The sequence below is a fragment of the Centrocercus urophasianus genome, unplaced genomic scaffold (assembly GCF_019232065.1).
Source record: "Centrocercus urophasianus isolate 14NV4802_14NV808 unplaced genomic scaffold, USGS_Curo_1.0 seq_35, whole genome shotgun sequence".
Taxonomy (NCBI): Eukaryota; Metazoa; Chordata; class Aves; order Galliformes; family Phasianidae; genus Centrocercus; species Centrocercus urophasianus.
The window spans coordinates 2,292,462-2,313,979 of record NW_024884922.1 but is presented as its reverse complement, the minus strand read 5'-3'; the positions used below and the strand labels follow the sequence as shown (position 1 = coordinate 2,313,979).

Genomic DNA, 21,518 nt, shown 5'->3' with positions numbered 1-21,518 from the left:
CTATTATTATTATAACTTGCCTGTCATTCCGCTTCTTAATCTGACTCTTCTCTCTTCACTTTCCCTGTTACCAATACATCTCTGTGTAGGCTTCATCATATAGTTATTCCAAGCTTCATTCTGTGAATCTCAGCAGCAACCTGAAGCAACCTGAATCCTGCCTGTGCCAGCCACTGTGGCACTGAAATTAGCATAGATGGAGATGTACTAACGTCATTTGGAAGAGCAATGAGAGCCAGAAGTCGTGCTTGGTTTGGAGATGAAAGGCTGGTGAACTAGCACATTGTTTTTGCCTATTACACCACTTGGTAGGAGACAATAACTTTCCCAAACTTGTCCAATACAGCCAAAAAAAAATAATGACACAAAAGCAGTTGTGTTTGTTTCTTATCAGCAGGGATCCTATTGCTGCAAGCTCCACAGTGCTTTGGACTCTAGTTCTACTCATCAAACCATTCCTCCTGCTCCACTCGCCAAGCAGCTTACAGAAGGCAATTAACAATTGCATAAGCATTTGACTGTAAACAATTATGGAACTCAATGTCCTGTAGCTTGGAGGGGAAAAAAAGCTTCATGCACTGGCTGAGCTGATAATCAGTGACTTTGACAGTGGAAAACTCTGGCTCCGAAAGCCAAATAAAGCTGTTTGAACAGTTATGCCATCTTCATATTCCACCACAAACTGTCTTCAACTGGGAGATTATTTCTTTTACAGTGTCTGGCAGTTGATGAGATCCAAATGCCAGAGAAGAACTGGCACAGACTTTTCACTGTTCAGTTTGACCACTGCAGTCTGAGTGAACACACAAAAGTATGTCATGCTGTGTGCTGTTTTGAAGCTGATGATGAGAGCTGAACCATGGTGGGAGACAAGCAAATGAGCAATGTGGCATAATTCAAACAGCCTGTGTGGCTAAAATGTACTGTACGGTATACTGAAGATGGGATACAAATAGTTAAGCTTTGGGCAACATGGAAGCTTCATATCAAGAAACAGGAGACTCAGAAAGCAGATCAGCAATCTGCAGTTTTCATAACAGCACAAAGTTTATGGCAATAGCTTTGTGGGAAAAGTGATGATGAATCATTTGATGTAAGAGATCCAGGCAAAACTTTAAAATTTCTCCATTAAATGCCATAGTGCCTTTGCAGCTCACATCAGAGGTTTCTTTGCTGTGACAAGAAGTGATATCCTCGGTCAGACCAGTGCATTATCTAGTTGTTTTTTGTTTTGTTTTGTTTTGTTTTGTTTTGTTTCCCTCCTCTTTCCCCCCAACACACAAAATGTTGCTTTTGGTCACCAGATGTTCATTTGTAGAGGTATTGCTTACTGTATTTCCAAAATACTGTTCTTATCACTTGGCCACAAATATAATGTTTCCCTGAAACTAAGTGATTCCTTGATCAAGTTGTTCTCTGTAGGGAGAAAAGAAAGCTTCATAATCATGTTAGTGGTAAAAAATCTTGCAGTTGTTTTCACATAAAAATCATAAATCAAACCTTAGTATTCAGCAGATGGTGTTATTCCTTCTTTCAAATAAGTAAAATAATCAAGAGATGATATCTTGAACTTTTGCAAGGTAATGTGCATTCAGATTTACCCTTAATTATACGCATGGTGGTTAAACTGGTACTCTAAGTTCTTTCCCTGAAAAAGCACATCTAATAGAGGATCTATCTCATCCCAAGATCAGTTATGTATCTAAAATAAAATTAAACATCCTTATATTATTCACAGGAATTCTAAGAAATGTAACTAAATGAACATTAGATTTTTAAAGCTAGAGAAGGCAAATATCCTTTAATAGTGAATAATGTGCTGTCTGGTGACATCATTGAATAATTACACCATAACATTAAGAATTTGTAGATTGGAGAGACAGTAAGCCAATGTCAGAGTTTGAACAGAAGGTCTGGATGAGATATTGACTCCCGATGAGATTTTGGCTCCTCAGAAGCCAGTGACACACTGATATTTACTTCAGCAATATGGAACTTTATCCAGACCTCTCATCCTCTAAATCTGTTAAAAGATAAACAAATATGCACATGCTAAGTCAGCCATCTACAGAAGAATCTCTCCTATGGGTAGTGTCTGGTGTTTAGGAGTAAGGGACAGGAATCAGGACAGGAGCAGGATGTGATGTGGGGCACAGAATCCAGGCTGCAAAAGCAGAGACCCAATCTGTGTGGGCAGGCACTCTGATCTCCTAAAACCAGCAATGGCCTTCTCCAGACTAGCTTGATTCCTGTGTCAATCATGTCTGCACATGTTCTGAAACAAGTTCCTCCAGTGCCACTTCTTTCTTGGGCAGCCAAGTACCTGGTCTGATAGGCCACACCTTTCACTCAGGAAGTTAGAGAAAGCCAGTTCATTTTAGGCAAAATCTCTTGAAGCACTTTTCCAGGCTCATAGAAGGTTCTCAGGGATTGTGACACTTTCCCACAAGGAAGATGAAAATCCAGATATTTGTGGGCAGAAAAGACAGGACAGTCTCTGTAGCTTTAAGTACTGTATGGTGATTTTACCTTGGTTGCAGGCCCACATTCAGAGGATCCAACTCCAGTCTGAAAGGGTTGAGATGCAGATTACACTAGCTCCTGTAAGAAATCATATCCCAAGAAATACATGGAGATCAATGCTTTCCCCAGGCAGCACTAGTCTATCTACTGAAACCACTTTCCTGAGATCTGCTTGAGCTTTTCTCATCTGATGGCTAGATGGTTCACATTTCCTGCAGAGACTAGCTTCTCAACAGGTAAATCTGCACTGGCAAGGGATCTGGAATTAAAAGGCCAGCCAAAAAGCAATTTTAAGTCTTTTTTTTAAAGGCCTTTTTGAGGCTAGCATCAGCACCGCACTTCTGCTAGGAGCTGGAAGCTTGTGGACGGGCTCCAGAGTCTCCCAGGGTGGATCTGGCACATTAGCGGCACAGTTTAAACACCCGCCCTTAACCTTCACACCTGGTAATAAGCTTTAAATAGCTTCGATTACACAAAACAAACCTGGTGAGAAAACATAGTTTCTGCTCACTGAGAAAGGGGAGGTTCAGTGAGTGAGCACAGCCCACAGTTCCCATAGGGTGCTACCTCTGTGCGTGTGGGAGGTGGGTCTAGTGGTGAGAACTGTAAGCTTTTGTCCCTCCTTGCTCAGGAGACCAGTTTTCCTTTGCAGTCTCTGAGACTACAGGCTGAAACATGGTCTCCACTAGACAACGGGCTTATTCTAAGAAAGCCGTGGCAAGCCAGACGAAGAGCTTGCTGAGAAATGTTGCTGTTCAGGTCTGTGGCTGCAGGGAGTGCCTGAGCCTACTTCTGCCTGGGGAGAGTGGCAGGGACTCCACCTGTGCGAGGTGTGAGCAGATGGTGGTGGAGCTCAAGGATGAGGTGCAGAGACTTAGGACCATCAGGGAGCGTGAGCAGGAGATTGACTGGTGGAGTAACTCACTGGCTTACCAGAGGCAAGGGTTCTGAGAAAAAAAAAAACAAAACAGAAAGGTGGTGGACCCCCTGCCCTGTCACAGTCAGACAGACCTGACTGATGGGGAAGGTTGGAAGAGAGTCCTGACTCTGTGTCACAAGAGACACCCCCACCTGTCCAGTCTGCTTCCCTAGCTCCCTCTAAGTAACAGGTTCCAGATGCTGGAAGTTGAAGGGGAGGTGACTGGAGAGGTGATGGAGGATCTGCCTAGGAGAGAGCCTAGGGCAAGGCGGTCACCCCCATGCTTTGAGACTGCCTCTGACAGGAAAGAAAGAAGGGTGGTTGTGATGGGTGACTCCCTTCTCAGAGGAACAGAGGGCCCCATATGCAGACCTGACTCAGACCGTCTGGAAGTGTGATCCCTTTCTGGGGCTTGGGTCAGGGACATAACTGGGAAACTTCCTAAGCTGGTTAGGTCATCTGACTACTTTCCATTACTCGTAGTTCAGGTGGGCAGTGATGAAATTGCTCAGACAAGCCTACGAACTATAAAAAAATATTTGAGGGGTTTAGGACATTTAGTTCAAGGAGCGGGAGCTCAAGTGATCTTCTGCTCTATACCTTCCGGGGCAGTAAGGGACAGTGAGTGGGATGGGAAAGCACGAGCAATGAATAATTGGCTCAGAGGCTGGTGTCGAGCCAGAAACTTTTGGTTCTTTGATCATGGGGCAGTTTACTTGGCCCCTGGCCTGTTGTCTGTCTGTGGAACCCATCTGTCTCAAATGGGGCAATAAATACTAGTGCAGGAGCTAGCAGGGCTTATTGAAAGAGCTTTAAACTAGCTATGGAGGGGGAAGGGTGAAGCCTTTCGCCTGCGAAAGACCTCATACAGGTGTTCGCAATCGTTAGGGACTCCTCGGTCTGTCCATTTACCCAAGGTGCACACCAATGTGATGTATGGTAAAATGGCGTTAATTGCAAGGAGCACATCCTTCTTAAAACTTTCCCCATGCCTTAGGGCTACTACCTGACCAATGGACATGTGGCATGTCTTGTTTCTTCCTTATTTGGTCTATCTTGTTCTTCTCCCTTATCTTCAGGCCATTTGTTGCCATGGTTTCCCAGGGGCCGAGGGGCCCCTGTCGACCCTGTTCGACTACATTTCCCCCTCCCTATGCATAAGCGTAACTACTACATTCTGAGAGGACCCTAACCGCGTACAACCCGAAATCCCCGCATTGCGCCTATACATGCCATTGTCCTCTCAGTTAAGCCTTGCCCCGTTACATCCCGATTCGCAAAATATTCTTGCCCTACCGTAATAACCCTATAACCTATAAACCTAATAATCCTAATATCTTAAACGTGAGTTCTATGTAAAGCTATATATTCCATTCTCTCAATGCTGATTCGTTCATCTTGGCATTTGCCATATGAGTCATTTGTCTCAGCACACACTATACTTATATCTGTAATATACCTATATATCTATATATAATATGACTATAAGCGTAAAGTGTATTAATATTAGACCTAATACAACTATAACTGAATAATGAATAGAGTTAAACAGAGTTAAACATTCCCGTCGCATTGGTGGACCATCCCAGAAGCACTTCCCATAAGTGATGTTCTCCGTCCTTCTTTACTCTCTCTAGGACACGATGGATCTCTTCTGGGTCATGGTGAATGGTGATCAAGGTTTTCGGCCCATTGTCTCTGTCACGTTTCAGGATTGGTGCAGGTCATCATGTTGCAAAAGCTTCCTTACCAAGTTCCTTCCTTGGTAAGCCAAAGCGAGATTCATCCCACTTGGAGTAGGTGATAGGTCTTTAATCACCGTGTAATTATCCTGCAAGAACTGATGTGATGTCACGACACTTAATAATTAAAGCCACATCCTACAATACTAGTAAAGTTATAGACAGAGAGATTAGAGATTAGAGTGATTGCTGATAGCTCTAGTGGCACTATCTGTGCCCAATATATACCAACATTGTCTCAGGTACCTGTTGGAATGTACCTCAAAAATGATAAACATTTGTTCAATAACAAGGCAGATGTCTCAGGCTTTGAGAGCATTGCTCTCACAAACCTGCTGTATGGAATTGCTTGTTCTCCAGGCCTCAATCTGGCCACCTGTCCCTGAAGGGAAACCATTCTGATGCCCACAATGTATACTGCACTGGCTTAAGAACCATGCACATCAGATTTGTTACATGAGGAAAGAGAAGGCCTGATGCTGTCAGGACTTCTAATGCATTTAAAGTGAGGGATGATTTCAATCCCCATTTCTCTGCACAATCTATCAGGTGTGTGATGCCTTTCAGATCGAGGGATACCCCTCCCGGACCTCTGTTATCATTCCCTTCTGTCAGGAAGGTCTCTAGTGCTCTTCCTTCCTCTATCAGGCTAGATCTAAACTTCCCACAATCTGTTAGTGCATCTCTCTTAACTCCCAAATGCAGATTCACCTCTCTCCTTTCGCTATCCTTTTCAGTCACAGCTGGAAGCTGCGGGCTCCGCACCGCTCCCACTGTGCCCATCTCCCTTTGATCATACACTGACTGTTGTAGAGGCTTCTGATTGGTTGCATGCGCACTCAATCTTGTAAAAGGATGTGTGGGTCGAGTCAATGGGTCTGAACACTGTGGCAGAGAGTGGGTCCGGAGACTGTCGTTATTTCTTTCTCCATCGGGTGCAACCTGAGCAGAGGGCGCCGGCCGGACGCCACCTACTCCTTCAGGCGCAATCAGGGTGGACAGTGCTGGCCGGACACTGTCATCCCAGCGCCTGTAAGTTACATCGCTTCCCTTTCTCTCTGCTTTTTCTTCTACTACCTCTCTAACTTTTGACCAATCCGTACCCGAGCCTTGCCCGCAGTCCCCACCCCCCTGGGTGTTACTGCATTCCACCTCCTGAGAGGAGACAGCAAGTGTCCCATCCCAGCTCACTATTCCCCCTGCCCCCACAGGTGGTGTTAGGTTACACAGAGAAGGATACAGCGGTTGTCCTGGATACGGCTGGGGAGTTTCAGCGACCTTGGATTCCTGCACTTGAGCCGTTTTGCAAGATAAAAGTGCAGACAGTTCAGCGCAGTCTTCTTCTACTTGTTTATGCGAAGCTGGAGCCGAGGGGGGAGCAGAAGGGGGTGCCGATGGTGCGGACGAGATGTTAGTCGCCATAGCTGAGGGCATATTTGCGGTGTTCTCTTCCTCAGGGGAGCTGCAAGAAAGTACGCTTCCCGCTCCGTTTCTCACGGTGTTATTAAATTCGAAGCCCATCATAACGCGCGCAGCCATTTTCCCTTTCTCCTCATCGACCTGAGGCTCAGTAGTTGGCTTTCCTGTGGGACATGTGGGAGAGACCTTCCCTCCCCCCAAGCCCAACCAAAACTTCGCCTGTTCAGATGTAACCTGTTCCTCCCGCGCCGCCTTCAACGCCCCCAAAACCAGTCCCCAGGTTTTCAATTCTCCTGACTTCCCGAGTACCATCGCCCGCTGGGAAAGCGCTGCGGTGATGGGATCCCAGGACCCCGGGGAATACAAATCTGAGGGAGATGTAAGCAGTCCCTCCTTTTGTAAAAGGGACAACATTGCCCCTATTTCCTTCTTAGAAGGAGAAGTTTTCCCGCAGTAGGTCTTACACGCGGACGAAATCACCTTTATGACGGCCTCCATAGTCCCTCCACCGGGCGTACTCCCGCGGATCTCCACCGGGCACTCTCCCGCGGATCACACAACCACCGGGCTCCTCTTCCGATGGTCACCTGGGTCCTCGGCAGGTCAAACAGGCTCTCGCGCGCAGAGCCCCCTCCGATGCTACCCAGCTTCCACTCTCCTAAGCCGCAGCCCCCTCTTCTAGGGTCATCGCCTCCTTCCCCAAGGGAGACGGATGAGAGCAGGATCGCCACGCCGCCTGTGGCCGACCACTATTCCCTAACGATCACGTCGGGGTCACCAGATGAAGCCTTTCGCCTGCGAAAGACCTCATACAGGTGTTCGCAATCGTTAGGGACTCCTCGGTCTGTCCATTTACCCAAGGTGCACACCAATGTGATGTATGGTAAAATGGCGTTAATTGCAAGGAGCACATCCTTCTTAAAACTTTCCCCATGCCTTAGGGCTACTACCTGACCAATGGACATGTGGCATGTCTTGTTTCTTCCTTATTTGGTCTATCTTGTTCTTCTCCCTTATCTTCAGGCCATTTGTTGCCATGGTTTCCCAGGGGCCGAGGGGCCCCTGTCGACCCTGTTCGACTACAGAAGGGGGACAAAACAGACCTCTCAAGAGATGAATCTAGGGGAATGATGCTTGAGCTAGGGGTGAGGCAGATGACTCAACTGAAGTGCATCTATACCAATGCACGCAGCATGGGCAATAAGCAGGAAGAGTTGGAAGCGATTGTGAGTTATTATCATGACCTTGTTGCTATTACCAAAACATGGTGGGACCACTCCCGTGACTGGAGTGCTGAGATAGATGGCTACAAGTTCTTCAGAAGGGATAGACGAGGGAAGAAGGGCAGTGGTGTGGCCCTTTATATTAAAGACTTTTCCGATGTTGAAGAGCTTGCGGTTAGGAATGACGGAGTGGAATGTCTATGGGTAAGGAGCAGGAGGAAGGCCTATAAGGGCGACATCTTGGTGGCGATCTGTTATAGACTGCCTAGCCAGGACGAAGAGTTGGATGAAGCATTCTATGAGCAGATTGCGGAAGTCACGCAATCAATGAGCACTTGTTCTCATGGGAAACTTCAACTTCCCTGATGTATGTTGGAAATACAATATAGCACAGAGGAAACAGTCCAGGAGGTTTCTAGACTGCGTGGAAGATAGCTTCCTTATGCAACTGGTAGGAGAGCCTACCAGGGGTGGTGCCCTGCTGGATCTGGTTTTTGCTAACATAGAAAGTCTGGTGGGAGATGTGAAGGTTGGGGATTGTCTTGGGCAGAGCAGCCACAGAATTGTAGAATTCTCTGTTCTTGGAGATGTCAAAAGAATGACCAGTAAAACTACTTTCTTGAACTTCTAGAGGGCAGACTTTGATCTGTTCAGGGCGCTTGTGGCACAGGTCCCCTGGAGTCACTTCTCAAGGGTAAAGGGGTCCAGGAAGCCTGTATACTCCTCAAGAAGGAAATGTCAAAGGCACAAGAACAGGCTGTCCTGAGTGCTGTAAGGAGAGCCGTAGGGGAAGACGACCGGTGTGGATGAGCTGGGAACTATTGTTGAGACTCCAGGAGAAAAAGAGAGTTTATGTTCTTTGGAAGAAGGGACAGGCTACTAGGGGAGGTTACAACGGAGTAGCTAAGGTATGCAGGGAGGAAGATAGGAAGGCAAAAGCCCAACCTGAACTCAGATTGGCCAGTGCAGTAAAAGTGAATAAGAAATCGTTTTATAAATATATCAATGGTAAAAGAAGAACCAAAGATGATTCTCATCATATATTTGATACAGCAGGGAATGTGGCCACTGAAGACAAGGAGGAGGCTAAGGTCCTCAATGTCACTTTTACATCTGCCTTTAACAGCCAGATAAGTTATCCTCTGGGCATTTTATGCCCTGATCTGGAAGTCTGGGACACTGTTCAGAATATACCCCCAGCGATTCAGGTGGAGACACTTAGAGAGCTCCTCCTCCATGTGGTCTGTCACAAGTCCATGGGTCTGGATGGGCTACATCCTCAGATGTGGAGGGAGCTGGCGGGGGTAATTGCTGAGCCTGACACCTGCCTTTTATGAACCCGTGCTGGCTGTGCCTGATCCCCTGGGCACCATGCATGTGCCGTGTGATCTCACCCAAGATGATTTGCTCCATTACTTTCCCTGGTATCAAGGAGAGGCTAACAGGCCTATAGTTCCCCGGATCATCCTTACAGCCCTTCTTGTAGATGGGATTCACGTTTGCAAGCCTCCAATGCTCTGGGACCTCTCCAGTTAACCAGGAGCGCTGATAGATGGCTGAGAGCGGCTCAGCAATGACCTCTACCAGCTCCCTCAGCACCCTATGATGAAGCCCATACAGTCCCATGGATTTGTGACAGTCCAAACAGAGGAGTTCTCTAAATGTCTCCATCTGAATAATTAGGGGTATATTCTGCATAACATTCCAGGCTTCCAGATCAGGGTGTAAAGTGCCCTGAGGTTAAATGATCTGCCTATTAAAGGCAGATGTAAAGGTGGCATTGAGGGCCTCAGCCTTCTCCTTATCCTCAGTGGTCACACTCCCTGCTGCATCAAAAAAAGGATAGAAATTCTTCCCGGTTCTTCTCTTACCATTGATATATTTGCAAAAGGATTTCTTATTCACTTTTACTGCACTGGCCAATCTGAGTTCAAGTTGGGCTTTTGCCCTCCTAACTTCCTCCCTGAATACCTTAACAACTTCCTTGTAACCTCCCGTAGTAGTCTGTCCCTTCTTCCAGAGGACATAGACTCTCTTTTTCTCCTGGAGTCTCAACAACAGTTCCCAGTTCATCCACACCAGACTCACTTTACAGCACTCAGGACAGCCTGTTCTTGTGCTTTTAAGATTTCCTTCTTGAGGAGCGTCCAGACTTCCTGGACCCCTTTACCCTTGAGAAACGACTCCCTAGGGACCTGTGCCACAAGCGCCCTGAACAGATCAAAGATACCCCTTCAAAGATGATCTGATGCCTGAGAAAAAGAAATGGGCTGACATGGAAGAAGGCATCCATTATTTGAGAGAATATGCTGTGGTGGAAACGCTACATAGCCCCAGTTTCATTCCTAATGAGCCAGACCAAGAGCATGATCCTGAGAGAGTCAGGTGTACACCAAACATGTGGTATACATTCACAAAGACTGCACAAGAAAAGTACACCAGTACATTTGCAGCAATGTATGGCAGAAGAGAAAGAAGACTCCTTATAAATGAATTGGTTTATAAACTTCGAGACTTTGAGTTGCATTTAAGCCTTCTATGAGCTTGTGTTTCAGCCATTGCAAAAGTAGCTGAAAAGCTGGACAGAATGGAGAACAAACAAGAAGATATAATAGACAAGCTATCAACCGTGCCTGATACTGATGAATCCATGGTGGTAACAGATACATCCAGTAGGGAGCAGAATTCCCAAAACAGCCTGCTGGAGGGGCTAATCAACTTGATTTCCTCCCAGCCGGTGTCATCCAATGTCTCAGCTATCAAAAGAAGATGTCCTCTTGCTCAGGCAAGTGACAACAGTAAGACTATGTCACATTTTGCCTTGTGACATTACCTACGTGACCATGGAGATGTGAAGGAGTGGCATAAATAACCTACTCCTGCACTTCAAGCACGGGTTAAAGAATTACAAGACAAATCAACCACCAAGGTGAACCTCTCCAAAAAGGTATTTGCTCCAGTTGCTGCAGACAACAGAGGTAACAAATAGAGGGGCCCTGCCCCCAGCCAGGGGGAAGAAAGGGATAATAGAGTTTATTGGACTGTGTGGATTAGATGGCCTGGCACATCAGAACCACAGAAATATAAGGCCCTGGTGGATACTGGTGCACAGTGCACTCTAATACCCTCGAGTCACGAAGGGACAAAATCAATTTATATTCATGGGGTGACTGGGGGTTCCCAAGAGCTGACTATGTTGGAGGCCAAAATCAGCCTCACTGGTAAAGATTGGCAAAAGCACCCTATTGTGACTGGTCCAGGGGCTCCATGTATACTTGGTATTGATTACCTCAGAAGGGGATATTTTAAGGATCCCAAAGGGTATCGATGGGCTTTTGGAATAGCTGCTGTAGACACAGAAGGTGTTAAGCAGTTGTCTGTTTTGCCTGGCCTGTCAGAAGATCCATCTGTTGTGGGGTTGCTACGAGTGAAAGAGCAACAGGTACCAATTGCTACAAAAACTGTGCACAGGTGTCAGTACCGCACCAACAGGGATTCCTTGACCCCTGTTCAGAAGTTAATTCGTCAATTAGAGAATCAGGGAGTGATCAGCAAAACTCACTCACCTTTTAACAGCCCCATATGGCCAGTGCATAAAGCCAGTGGAGAATGGAAGCTGACTGTGGACTACCGTGGCTTGACTGAAGTCACACTCCCATTGAGTGCTGCTGTGCCAGATATGTTAGACCTCCATTATGAACTGGAGTCAAAAGCAGCCAAATGGTATGCCACCACTGATACTGCTAATGCATTTTTCTTCATTCCTTTGGCCAAAGAATCTAGGCCACAATTTGCTTCCACCTGGAGGGGCATTCAGTATACCTGGAATCGTTTGCCCCAGGGATGGAAACACAACCCAACCATTTGCCATGGGTTGATCCAAGCCTCACAGGAACAGGCAGGTGCTCCTGAGCATTTACAGTATATTGATTACAGCACTGTCTGGGGCAACACAGCAAAGGAAGTTTTTGAGAAAAGAGAGCAAATAATCCAGATTCTTCTGCATGCTGGTTTCGCTATTAAGAGAAGCAAAGTGAAAGGAACTGCCCAGGAAATTCAGTTCCTAGATATAAAGTGTCAAGATGGCCATTGTCACATCCCGACAGATGTGGTCAACAAAATCACTGCCATGTCTCCACCCACTAATAAGAAAGAGACACAATTGTTTCTGAATGCATGTTCCAAACTACAGCCTCATTGTAAGCCCCCTTTATCAGATGACACAGAAGAATGATTTTTTTGTGGGGTCCTGAGTAGCAGCAGGCTTTTGAGCAGATTAAACAGGAGATAGCCCATAGTGTAGCCCTGGGGCCAGTATGGATAGAACAGGATGGAAGAACATCCTCTATACTGCTGCTAGAGAGAAAGTCCCACTTGGAGTTTGAGGCTGAGACCCTCAGGAGAGAATCGAGGTTGACCCCTGGGATTTTGGATTTTGGAGTCAGGCCTACAGAGGGTCTGAAGAGTGCTACACTCCAACTGAGAAGGAGATCTTAGCCTCATATGAGGGGGTTCGGGCTGCTTCTGAAGTAATCAGTACTGAAACATAGCTCCTTCTGGCACCTTGACTGCCAGTGCTGAGCTGGATGTTCAAGGGAAAGGTTCCCTCCACCCATCATGCTACTGATGCCGCTTGGAGTAAGTGGACTGTGTTGATTATGCAGTGAGTGTGGATGGGGAACCTCACCCATCCAGGGATCCTAGAGGTGATCATGGACTGGCCTGAAGGCAAAAAGTTTGGAGCATCACCAGCAGAAGAGGTATCACATGTAAAGAGGCCCCACCATACAGTGAACTACCAGAAAATGAAAAGACATATGCCCTGTTCACAGATGGATCGTGTCGTACTGTGGGGAAGCATCACAGATGGAAAGCTGCTGTGTGGAGCCCCACATGACAAGTTGCAGAGGCCACTGAAGGGAAAGGAGAATCAAGCCAGTTTATCCTGACTCATGGATGGTAGCAAATGCCTTATGGGGGTGATTACATCAGTGGGATCAAAATAACTGGCAAAGAAGGGGTAAACCTATTTGGGCTGCTGAGCTGTGGAAAGACACTGCTACCTGAACAAAAAATATGGTTATAAAGGTGCATCACATAGATGCTCATGTGCCCAAGAGTTGGACTAATGAAGACCAGCAAAATAACCATCAGGTAGACCGAGCTGCCAGAATTGAGGTGGCTCAAACAGACCTAGATTGGCAGAACAAGGGTGAATTATTTCTAGTTCAATGGGCCCATGAGACCTCAGGCCATCAAGGAAGAGACACGACATTTAAGTGGGCTAGAGATTGAGGGGTGGATTTAAGTATGGACTCTATTGCACAAATCATTCATGACTGTGACACATGCACCACAATTAAACAAGCCAAGAGGATGAAACCTCTCTGGGGGGAAGGACGATGGCAAAAGTACAGATATGGGGAGGCACGGCAGGTTGATTATACTTTGCCATGATGTCACAATGGTAAGCGTTATGTGCTCACCATGGTGGAGGCAACCACTGGGTGGCTTGAAACATATGCAGTACCCCATGCTACCACTCAAAATGCCATATTAGGTCTGGAGAGGGAAATCCTGTGGAGACACGGCACCCCGGAAAGAATTGAGTCCGATAATGGGACTCATTTCAAAAATTCACTTGTGGATACTTGGGCCAGAGAACATGGCATCGAGTGGATTTTTCATATCCCCTATCATGCACCAGCCTCTGGTAAGATTGAATGCTACAACGGGTTGTTAAAAACCATGTTAAAAGCAATGGGTGGCAGAACATTTAAGCACTGGGAGAAGTATTTGGCAGAAGCCTCCTGGCTGTTCAGCACCAGAGGATTGGTCAGTCAAGATGGTCCTACCCAATTCAGCTCCCTACTTGTAGAGGGAGCTATATTGTATATCGCTCTATATTGTAGAGGGAGATAAGGTCCCTGTAGTACATGTAATGTATGTTGGGATGTTGGGAAAAGCAGTTTGGGTCTTTCCAGCTTCTGGGAAGGGTAGACCTCCAAACCTCTTCGTGGAACTGTTTTTGCCCAGGGACCTGGGTCCACTTGGTGGGTAATGCAGAAAAATGGGGATGTTCAATGTGTACCATAAGGGAATTTGATGATGGGGGAGTGCAGTCAGCAATTCCATGTGTTTATACATAGGTTTGTATGTGCATGTGTTTATATTTTGTCTGTATATATTAAGGATTATGTAGTGATGTAGAATAAGGTGTGGAAAGAAATGTCAACGTTTTATGGGCTGGTTTGGCCCGGTTCTGTGACCAGCAGGGTGGAGGGATTTGCGGATCTGCACCTCCGGAAAAGGGAAACAGGGAACCCCAAAATAATTGAAAACATCGGCAACGATCTGAGGTGAAACAATCTTATTCACTAAATATAGTATCAGCAAAATATGAGAGAGAGAGAGAGTGTGTCTGAAAGGTTGATAGGCCTCACCACAACGCTGAGGTGAGAAATGCAGTCCAGTTGAGCCAATGAAGCAAAGCAGACTGAGAAGAGCAGATGGAGAAGAGCAGGCGAAGAAGAGCAGGCAAAGAAGAGCCGGTGAAGAAGAGCTGGTGAAGAAGAGAGCATCGGGTTACCTTGCCAAGAATTATATCTACTTGCTGATCGCAAAGCCTCCTGGGGAAATGTAGCTCTTCTCTTCCAGTTCCAGACCCGGAACTTAAGCACCAGCAGTCAAACACCCAGTGCATTGTATGATGCTATGATATGGAATACTGATAACCAAAAATCATAAAACCATGACAATGTAGTATGATTTATCTTCCATCGGTATCTATTTTCATTGACTGTGCAGAGAAACAAAGAGTAAGATTTGTTTGAAAAATCATACATTTCATAGTTTAATCTTACCCTTGGTTTATCTTGTAGTCAAAACAAAAAATTGGCATTGGTAAAGTAGAATTCAGCTCATCCCATAGATAACTTGTAAGTAGAGCCAAGGAACCACTACCTAAAAAAATGACTATTTATTTTACTAGCTTGAAAGTGATATCCCAGGATTAGAAGTTGCTGTCTTTTGAAGTTCCATCTCAAAGAAGTAAAATGATTTAAGCTTTAGGACAAGAAAAAAATCTATAGATATCCAAGCATTTACATATTACAGAAATTTTACAGTATTGGTGATAATTTCGTATTGGTGATGATTTATAGCAGAAACTAAAGGAAAAAGACTTGATCTTTCTATGTTATTTAAATCTTGCTGAATAATTAACATTTTCCTATTGCAATTCAATTTTGTCAGTGAGTGGGGTTTTACTGTAAATGACCAGGGCATGACTTTTGGCTTATATTACTTCACAGTAGGCAAGCTCAGTTCTACCCAGAATGCTTTATGTGTCTGAGGTCAGATTCACAGAGAACCTCATTAGCATCCTTTTATTTTAAAATGCAAAATTCTGATAGGTAGGATGAGACTTAGCCTGCGTAAAAGGTGGGAAATCAGTAAGCTTAATGAAGGTTTAGTAAGCATGCTACTATCTCAGGCATTGCATTCAATTACCCTAACAGCTGTCTTTGATGCTATAAATTATATTCTTATTTTGACTAAAAGAAAATGCATGATGAGTTGTGAAGCTTATAAAAATCAAGTCAATATTAGAGAAAATGTCTGGATGATAGACAGTGAGACAAAGTATAATCTCTGTGATTTCCAGTTGAAACATACACTGAGGCTTAACCTAATCCCTGAGGAAATGACAGCAAAAATAAGGTGAAAGACCAATTAGTCTCCTTCCATACTAATCTTAGTTAGAGCAGCTTACTGTTTTTTGTACTTTCTTAGGAGCATGGAAAATCAAAATTTCATTGTCCATATCATTTCTTCAGAATAATTCCACTGTGATAGAATATCAATTCTTGCTGTCTACAGTTTTGCCACACACCAAATTTGAAAGATTTCTGATTTCACTGCAAGATTTGTTAGTGGTATGATGAGAAAGTAAACCAAACATGAAAATAAAGCCTAGATAGAGTGATTTTAAGTTTATTCCATTTAAATTAAATAATTAAATGAAAGGGTGAAAATAGGTCTATAACTAAGATTTTCAATGATAAAGAACAAAAGGGACAAGGAGAAATTAGGCAGAGAATTCAGCTGAGTGTAACAGATCCAGAACATGAATATTAAGAAAGTCTATATATTTTCCTTTTCAAATACAGGAAAACTACTGGGATGTTGTATCTTAGACATAAGTTGTCAGGCTATGCTGAAAAAAGGATAATATAAAACTGAGATAGGAGAAAAGAAACACTAATAAGCAGTAGAAGAAAAAAAAGTTAGATATAGATATATATAGATACTGGACAAAGTATGTCCAACGTCAAAAGGTTGATAAAAGAAACATTCTTGACATTCTTCAGGAGTCTTCAGCAAGGAAACACTATATATGAAGAGATAGAAGTTAAAAGATAACAAATTAATATATAAAGAGTTAAGGGAAAAACTTATCAGACATCAGTAGCAAATTAACTATATTCCTGATTTTCATAGTAAATTAAAATACTAAGAAGAATTGAGAAAAAGAAATGGAGTAAGTGTAAAAACATAAATTTTTCAAATACATTCCAGCCATACATTTTATCTTTACAGTCTAGCTCTGAGGAAAGAAAAAAGGGTGTGATAATGCATGACTTTAAAAATACTGTTACGACATGACTAAAAAAACAACAAACTGCAAACAAAGAAAGCACTTCAATACATTCTATTACAAAACTTTGGGGAAAGATGGACAGATACTTCATGTCCCTGAATGTTCAAGAAGTGATAGATTTAAGTTTGCTTCATGATTGACATAAAATCTGACAGAGGCAATTTTCATACGAGTCATTTGCCTATTTATTAACTGAAAAACCATTTTTAAAAAAGCTGTAATATTTACACCATTCATGTTTCACGTAATTCCCTCTGATGGAACACTCCAACAAACAGAAAGTTTCATTAATAATGAATCTTAAGATGATTGTTATTCAGAATTTTAACTTCTGTCCAGTTCAGTGAGAAGCAATTATATATGTTGATTGTTTTTAATGTTATACTTTTTTGAAATTTGAAATAAATAAATAAAGTGAATACTGCGTTGGGCAAAAAATCCATTACACTGTACTAAATAAATGCAGATAAATGATATTACTGTAGATATATTATCGTATCTGGGGAAACCATTATTTCTTGCAGAACAAAATAAGCAAGACGTATCATTGTGTGCCCTTTCTTGTGAGAACAACCAGTATGTAATGACATGTGATCTCAAGAACGTCCTTCAGTTGAGGACATAATAGAAAAACTAGTATCGTGCAGCATAAAAACAATGTTTGTAGATATTAAAATAGTTGAATGTTTGTAGTAAAAATAACTCAATAAATGCAATGTTTCATATAAAATATTCACTATGCAGCCCCGTCTCTCAGCCTGTTCTTGTAGGAGATGTGTTCCTTGGATAATTTTTGTGATCCTTCTCTAGACATGCTCAAACAGATCTGTACTGCAGACTTCACACCTGGATGTACTACTGTCAGTGAAGTCTCATCAGCACAGAGTAGAGGGGCACACAATCACCAGCCTCAATTTCCTGATCACGCTTCTTTTGATGCAGCCCAGGATATGGCACATTGCTGGCTCTTGTCCAGCTTGCCATCCACCAGTACACCAATGTCATTTCAGCAATACTGTTCTCCACTCTCACATTCCCCCAGCTTGTATTCATAGTGGGGGTTGCCATGACCAAGGCGCAAGACCTTACACTTGGGTTTGTTGAACATCATGATGGGCCTCATTTGAAGGATGTCACCAGAAAACTACCTAATCTGATACAGCTGTCACACCACAACCCCTTAACTGCTTTTCCACTTAGGAAGAGATGAAGCAGTTAAAGTATGTCAAGGGGCTATCAAAAGGAGGGTCAGGGTCTTTGGACAATGTCTAAAGGACTTAAATGCATAGATCATCTTTTCTTCACTGCTTCCTTTATTGGGTAAGGACACAAAAACAAACCGAAGGATCTTAGTTTTAAATACCTGTCTTTGTGACTGATGCTACTGCCAGAACTTTAGTTTTTCTGACAATCAAATGACATATATCAATCCAAGAGATTCCTGGAGTCTATTGAGGACAACTTCCTGGTCCAAGTACTAGACGGACCGACCCAAGGTGAAGCCCTACTAGGCCCGGTGCTCACCAATGCAAAGGAAAATAGAACATTAGAGAGGTTAAGACTGGAGGCAGCCTGGAATTTAATGACCACGTACCTGATGGACTTTCTGGCCATCTTGAAGAATGGCCTGTCAGAAAGCAGAGTCAGGACCCTGTGCTTCAGGAGACCAAAATTTAGGCTGCTCAAGGAATTGCTGGATGGGATCCCCTGAGAAACTGCCCTTAAGGGCATGAGAACAGAACAGAGCTCGCAGCTCTGTTAGGACACACTTCAGTGAGTACAATGGCTCTCCATCCCCCAGCAGAAGAAGTACAGGGGAGGCAAGCAACCGATGTGATTGTGCAAGGACCTGCAGCTTAAACTGAGAGAAAAGAGGAAAATGTACAGAAAGTGGAAGTAGAGTAGCGTACCCTGGGAAGAATTCAGGCCTGTTGTCCATATGTATAGAGATAGGATTAGGAAAGCCAAGGCACAGAGGGAGCTGAAGGGATGTGAAAGATAACAATAAGGGGTTCTACAAGTACATAGGAAGGAAAATACTGGCGAAAAAGAGTGTTCCCCCTCTGATAAAAGGTAACGGAGAGCTGACTTCCTCAAACACGGACAAAGCTGAGGTACTCAGCTTCAGTCTTCACTGGCAATCACGCTTCCCAAGTTTGCTAGGACCCTGAAACTCTAGGTGAGGGTGTGGGGAGGAGATTCTATCTCAGTGTAACAATGGAACAAATCAAAGACCTTGTAATGCATTTGATTGTGTGTAAGTCCATAGGACTGGATGATATCCATCCTAGTGTTCTGAGAGAAATGGTTGATGTTGCCAAGCTGCTCTCCATTGTATTTGAAAAGTAATCATTGTCTGGTGAAGACCCTGATGACTGCAAAAAAGGGAAACATTACTCCCATTTTTAAAAAAGGGAGAAAGGAAGACCCGGGGAACTACAGGCCAGTGAGCCTCACCTCTGTGCCTGGGAAGATCATGGAGCAGATAATCCTAGAAGCTATGTTAAGGCACACACAAGATAAAGAGGTGACTCATGTCAGCCAGTATGGCTTTGCCATGTGCAGATTGTGCCTGACCAATCTGGTGGTTTTCTGTGATGGAGTGATGGCTTTGGTGGATGGGGAGAGGGTGATGGATGTCATCTCACTGGACTTCTGCAAAGCCTTTGACATGGTCTCTCACCACATCCTTCTTTCTAAATTGGAGAGGTAGAGATTTGAAGGATGGACTGTTCGATGGATTAGGAATTGGTTGGCTGGTTGCAGCCAAAGAGTTATGATCAGTGGTTCTGTGCCAGGGTGAAAGCTGGTCACAAGTGATGTACCTCAGGGATCAGTCTCAGGACCGGTGCTCTTCAACATCTTCATGTCTTGCTCCAATTTATAGGAGGGAAAGGAGGTTCTTTTAAATATATGTATACCTGGTGTGAGATTAAGAAACAATGGTTCAACTGTTGGTCCAACCAGTTTATTATAAATACTAATCACGGAGATGGAGAAGGGAAGGGGAGTGACTATTATGAATTAGGGTGACAGGGAAGGGAAGGAGGGTGATAGAAAATATAGGAAATAAACAAGAATTCTGTGAAGTGGGGATAGTCACCACCAGGATCTAGCAGCGGTACCGTTGCATGCTGTTTCGAAGGTTCGAGGCAAAAGCACAAGGGGAGAACAGCAGCAGTGTGACCGACCTTGGGCAGCAAGCACGTAGCTGGAAGAAATCACAGAGCCAGTCTGGGGGGGAGCAGCAGGACTCAGGTAGCAGGCCCAGGAGTGTCTGTCAGCATGCAGGAATTCTGTAGGGAGAAATCTGATGGCAGTCAACTATCCTCATGGTTGTTGATCTCTCTTTTATCCTCCTTTTTTTCCTGCCTACCTGACATCCCTGGGTGCTTGAGCAAGTGTCATGTGAGTACTCCCTGAGATGGCCATCTTCCTTGAGATAATTCCACACAAAAGGCTGCTTCATGGCCATTAAACTGTGGCTTATCTCTGTCTTGTTGCCCCTGGCCTTGTCCATCTGTGTCCCTCAGACAAAGGATTTTGCAACTCTTGCCCAGGGCTTGTCCATTAGTGTTCTCCAGACAGAGGATTTCTCAACCCTTGCCCAGGACTTGCTTGGACTTGTTCATCTTGTCCCCAGCAAGCTTTGAGACAATGATGTAAAAGGATAATGTCTTACACTTCATCAGTGACATAGATGATGGAATCGAGTGCACCCTCAGCAAGTTTGCAGATGACACCCACCTGAGTGGTGCAGCTGATACATTGGAAGGAAGGAAAGCCATACAGAGAGACCTGGACAGGCTGGAGAGGTGGGCCCATGAAAATCTTCAACAAGGCCAAGTGCAGGGGGCTGCACTTGGGCTGGGGCAGTCCCAAATATTTGTACAGGCTGGGGGAAGACCTTACCTTCTTGAGAGTAGCCCTGTGGAGAAGGACTTGGGATTCTGGTAGATGATAACCTGGATGTGAGTCATCAGTGTGCACTTGCAGCCCGGAAAGCCAACTGCGTTCCGGCCTGCAATAAAGAAGGGTTGGCCATCAGGGACAGGGAGGTGACTGTTCCCTCTACTTGGTTCTTATGAGACCTCTCTTATGAGGAGTACTGCATTCAGGCCTGGGGCCCCCAGCACAAGAAAGATGTGGAACTTTTGGAGCAGGTTTAGAGGAGGACCACTAAGATGATCAGAGGACTGGAGCACCTTTCCTATGAAGAAAGGTTGAGGGAACTGGGCTCGTTCAGCTTGGAGAAGAGGAGGCTCCAAGGAGGCCTCATTGTGGCTTTCCAGTACTTGAAGGGAGTGTAAAACAGGAGTGGAAACAACAGTTAAGAAGGGTGGATAGTGATAGGGCAAGGGGGAATGATTTTAAACTGAGAGGAGGTTTTAGTTAGATATTTGGAAGAAGTTTGTCGCACAGAGGGTGGTGAAGCAACTGGAACAGATTGCCCAAGGAAGCTGTGGATCCCATTCCTGGAGGCATTCAAGACCAGGCTGGATGTGGATATGGGCAGCATGATTTGGTGGTTGGCAACCCTGAACGTAGTAGGGGGGTTGAAACTAGATGATCACTGTGTTTCTTTCCAACCCAGGCTATTCTGTGATTCTGAGATTCTATGAATCTATATGGCACTGGATATGTGGGCAACAGATGAGGTTCACCTTTCTCAAAGGGAGAGAAGAGTCCCTGGGGAAAAGCTAGCAGGGCTTGTTGGGAGGGCTTTGAATTAAGTCTCAAGGGGGACAGGTGGAATAGTGAGCCTTCCCATGACAAGGTGTGGTATGGTATAGCTATATTAGAACTCAAGGTACTAGCAGGGGCTTTGAAAGACCTGCTGCCTTGACAGGTGCTTGCAACACTGCCTCACCCATGAAATCCCATGATGATGGGGCAGTGATGGCTGGTGAAATATGAGGAGGCAATGGGGAAAATCAAGGGAAAAACTTGAAAGGAATTGAGGAGTTATTCTTTAAGGGAGTGACAAGATCTGCTGCCCAGCTGAAATGCCTGTACAACAATGCACGCAG

At 44.7% G+C, this 21,518-nt stretch overlaps 1 protein-coding gene across 1 annotated transcript; it reads right to left on the bottom strand.

Moving 5' to 3' along the window:
• Positions 1-4,535: 4,535 nt before the first annotated feature.
• Positions 4,536-7,176, bottom strand: LOC122167010. Its single transcript, XM_042831203.1, has 2 exons — positions 6,283-7,176; positions 4,536-6,117 (listed from the first exon to the last, which is right to left on the bottom strand). Exons 1-2 carry the CDS (start codon positions 7,099-7,101, stop codon positions 5,548-5,550), a joined length of 1,389 nt encoding a protein of 462 aa, XP_042687137.1. The 5' UTR covers positions 7,102-7,176; the 3' UTR covers positions 4,536-5,547.
• Positions 7,177-21,518: the final 14,342 nt, after the last annotated feature.